At 35.9% G+C, this 3,238-nt stretch overlaps 1 protein-coding gene across 2 annotated transcripts; it reads right to left on the reverse strand.

The window, feature by feature from the left end:
* Window positions 1-2,974, reverse strand: LOC114377019 (60S ribosomal protein L5-like). Of its 2 annotated transcripts, XM_028335385.1 has the most exons (10): window positions 2,812-2,974; window positions 2,351-2,420; window positions 2,179-2,270; window positions 1,639-1,765; window positions 1,465-1,544; window positions 1,261-1,377; window positions 1,049-1,183; window positions 776-945; window positions 370-518; window positions 1-334 (listed from the first exon to the last, which is right to left on the reverse strand). In XM_028335385.1, exons 1-9 carry the CDS (start codon window positions 2,812-2,814, stop codon window positions 416-418), a joined length of 897 nt encoding a protein of 298 aa, XP_028191186.1. In that variant the 5' UTR covers window positions 2,815-2,974; the 3' UTR covers window positions 1-334; window positions 370-415. The 2 variants fall into 2 exon arrangements, with proteins under 2 accessions (XP_028191186.1, XP_028191185.1); XM_028335384.1 differs by having other exon boundaries at window positions 159-518.
* Window positions 2,975-3,238: the final 264 nt, after the last annotated feature.

Here is a 3,238-nt window from a genome sequence, read left to right on the forward strand (position 1 = left end):
TTTTTAACTCACATTTCATAAATCCACTTCAATTGTCACTGATACACTGTAACTACACACTCCAATTGAACTTCTCTCTTGGTAGTGCTACATAAATGAATTTACTCGATTTAACAACGGCAACGGCGCATACTAGTTACCATTTACCAGACAGCTTATGATCACACGTTAACAAAACCTGATTTTATACGAACATTACTTGGGTATAGTGAATCATAAAAATAAGGTAAAACATTAATTCAAGCTTAACACAAAATTGACCAAAAATAAGGCTCTCAACTCCAAAAAGTATCCAAATTTTGGACATAGAAAATAAACAGTACAGGCAAATAAATATTCAAGAAAATGATTCTGTAGACACAAAATAAGATAGTTTCTACTTGTGCAGCTATGAGACAGCATCCGCAATGAACTTTCACTCATCATCTTCATCATTATCAGCAGCAGAGTTGATGGCTGCCACGCGTGCAACCAACTTAGCCTTCCTCTCCTCATAAGTCAGCTTCTTCATGTTGTACCTGCAGAAAGAGGCAGATACTCTAAATGAACATTCACTAATCAGTAAATACTAAGGCTATGTTACCAATCCAAAAGTTCTAAAAGTCAAACAAAAATATATGGTCACACCCAAGATAAATAGCACATAAATAGCAGAAAATAAATCCATGCCAACAACAGGTCAAAAATTAATGCCAGAAATCAAATGAGAAAATAGATGCATACATTACTATTTCTAGAATCTAGTATTCCAGTTCAAGTAAAAAATCAACTTTACCTCTTGTGCTCCTTCGGGGGCTGCTTATCAGATTTCTTGAGAGTAGGATCAGCACGGATGGCAGCATGAACCTTCTTGTACAGTGCCTCAATACCATCAGCCTCTATCCCACGCTTGATGTATTCGCTGAAGTGTGACTGGTATTTCTCTGGTTCATCTTCCGCCAAGATCTGCAGAAAATAAAAAATAGGTTGTCTACCAAATGGCTGAAAAATCCAAATATAGCATTATATAATAAAGAAGACTTGTACAATATACAATCTTATCTCATGCCTTCATATAGGCAGCAACATGTCCACCAAAAACATATTTGCGATGAACCTCGGCATCAAGCTCCTTCTTCTCCTTATCAAACCCAGCAAACCTCTTGTCGCTGTGAGGAATATCCAAACCCCCATCCAGAGCTCCCTGTAAACCATCACAATTATTAAATTTGACCACCATTAAAACAAAATCATACCAAGAGTTGCAGTATTAGAGATTACCTTAAGGGCACCAAAGACGCGATTTCCTGTTGTAGTCCTAACAAGACCAACATCAAGGAGTGCACGGAATGGCCTCCTGCTCTCGGCAGGTTCCACTGAATAATCCTCTCCAGTAGCCTGAAATAAAATATACAACCAATTAAATTACAATGCTGAGAAAAAAAATGCACTTTGGCACAAACAGCAAAGCAAACGGATAAATACCTCAACATTTCCTTTGTACTCCTCATCCATTTCAAGTGTTTTGAGGACTCTTCGGGCCAACAGGAGACCAGTGCAATACGCTGGACACAGATATTAAAATATGAGACAAGAGTTTAAAAAAAAACTGAGTGAGACGAGGGTGGGAGAGGAAGGAATTCCTCATGAACACAGCACCTGCTGCATAATTTGTAAGTCCTACTTCAAGACCATATCGTGGCAGCTCATGTGAATATGCTGTAGCAAGAACTAAATCGCCGGCAATGCTAGCAGATATTATTTGTGCAACAATGTCCTTGTTGCTCTAGTAACCAGGTCAAGGTTTACACACACAGAAAAAGCATTGCCAGATAAAACATCTTCTCAATCTTCATATGCTATGCACGAGCCATAACAAATTTAAACTACATAAAATGTTTATTCAGAAGAACGTTTGCGACATTGATTTTAAATCAATGGAAGTTAGGTTAAAATTGATTTTCAAGAAAAGTGATAGTGATTTATTTTTGGATGCTTTTTATACTGAAACCAAAGCAGAAGCTACTTTTATCACTTCTAGTCGAATCTAGGTTGAGGCAAAATCATTTTTACCTACCAATAGCCAATTTTATTAAATCAAGTTTAACTACAGTCAAATCAATTCTCATTATTCACACTCCCAAATCATTTCTTCATGCCTGAATTAAGCTAATTAAGATATCGATAAGAAAAGGATACAAAGCGAACCACAAATCGGTATTTCGGAGTGTTATATTTGTTCTTGTCCTGATTAATCAACCGAATCCTGGCACGGTAATCGGTTTTTCCCTCTGCAGATAACAAAATAACCATTATAAACATCGTATTCAACATTCAACACGACGAAACGAAAAAAGTAGAAAATGAAAACCTCTTCTTCTCTTGAACTTGACTTGATATCTCTTGAAGTAGGCTTTTGATTTCTGAGCCTTGACGTACACCTTGAATATGAACCAAAAAGCACGTTAATACTTATCATGTCATGGAAAAATGCACAGGTCATAGGAATAGCAACAAAGCATGCAGAGCCTTCATTTAAAACCGATCCATTAGAAGCTACCAAACACATAAAAACTAAGGACACAAAAAAAAAAAAAAAACATAACGGGTAACTGAAAGGAGCACTCATGGAAGTAACAACAAGAAACAAAATCCCACCATAACTAAGAACTTTTCCTTCCACTAAAACTATCCAAAATCCATAACGTTCACATTCTATATAAATGCAAAAGATTGGAACATAGCTTAAACTAAGCATGGATAACTAAATTTCAGATTCTGCAAAATAACGAAGCATGCTACGGAGAAGATACAAGAGGATCCGAAACTCACCATTGCTGCTGGATCTCTTCCCCCGAAAGTGACGAAAGAGAGTAAGAGCGATTTAGGGTTAGCCTTGCTTATATGATATGATGTTTGCTTGGGTGGATCGGAATGGATTGGATTTAGGGTTTTATTGGCCCAAATAGATTGTGGGTTTTGGGCTATATTGGGCTTATCAGCTAGGTTTTATTAAAACGTTGTTTTAGCTATTCTTTTTCTTATTTGATAAATGTAAGAATAATGGAAACACAATCACTATTGTTTATTTTTTTTTCCATCCTTCAAAAATAATAGAAACATAATTTCATATTTTATTTTTTCATACTTTCTCAGTCAACAATAAAAATATGATTTCATTGTCTAACTATATAAGGGAATCAGATTTATCTGAAAAAAGTATTTTGGGAAAAAAAGTATAAATCCCTTAATAGGAACC

Source organism: Glycine soja, chromosome 11, assembly GCF_004193775.1.
Source record: "Glycine soja cultivar W05 chromosome 11, ASM419377v2, whole genome shotgun sequence".
Lineage (NCBI taxonomy): Eukaryota > Viridiplantae > Streptophyta > Magnoliopsida > Fabales > Fabaceae > Glycine > Glycine soja.

Bases quoted from the DNA above. Each gene is read 5' to 3' on its own strand.
- LOC114377019 (XM_028335385.1), bottom strand. The intron at 1,378-1,464 runs GTATTTATCCGT...ATTTTATTTCAG, and splicing joins AGTACAAAGGAAATGTTGAG to GCTACTGGAGAGGATTATTC. The intron at 519-775 runs GTAAAGTTGATT...CTCTTTCTGCAG, and splicing joins CCCCCGAAGGAGCACAAGAG to GTACAACATGAAGAAGCTGA.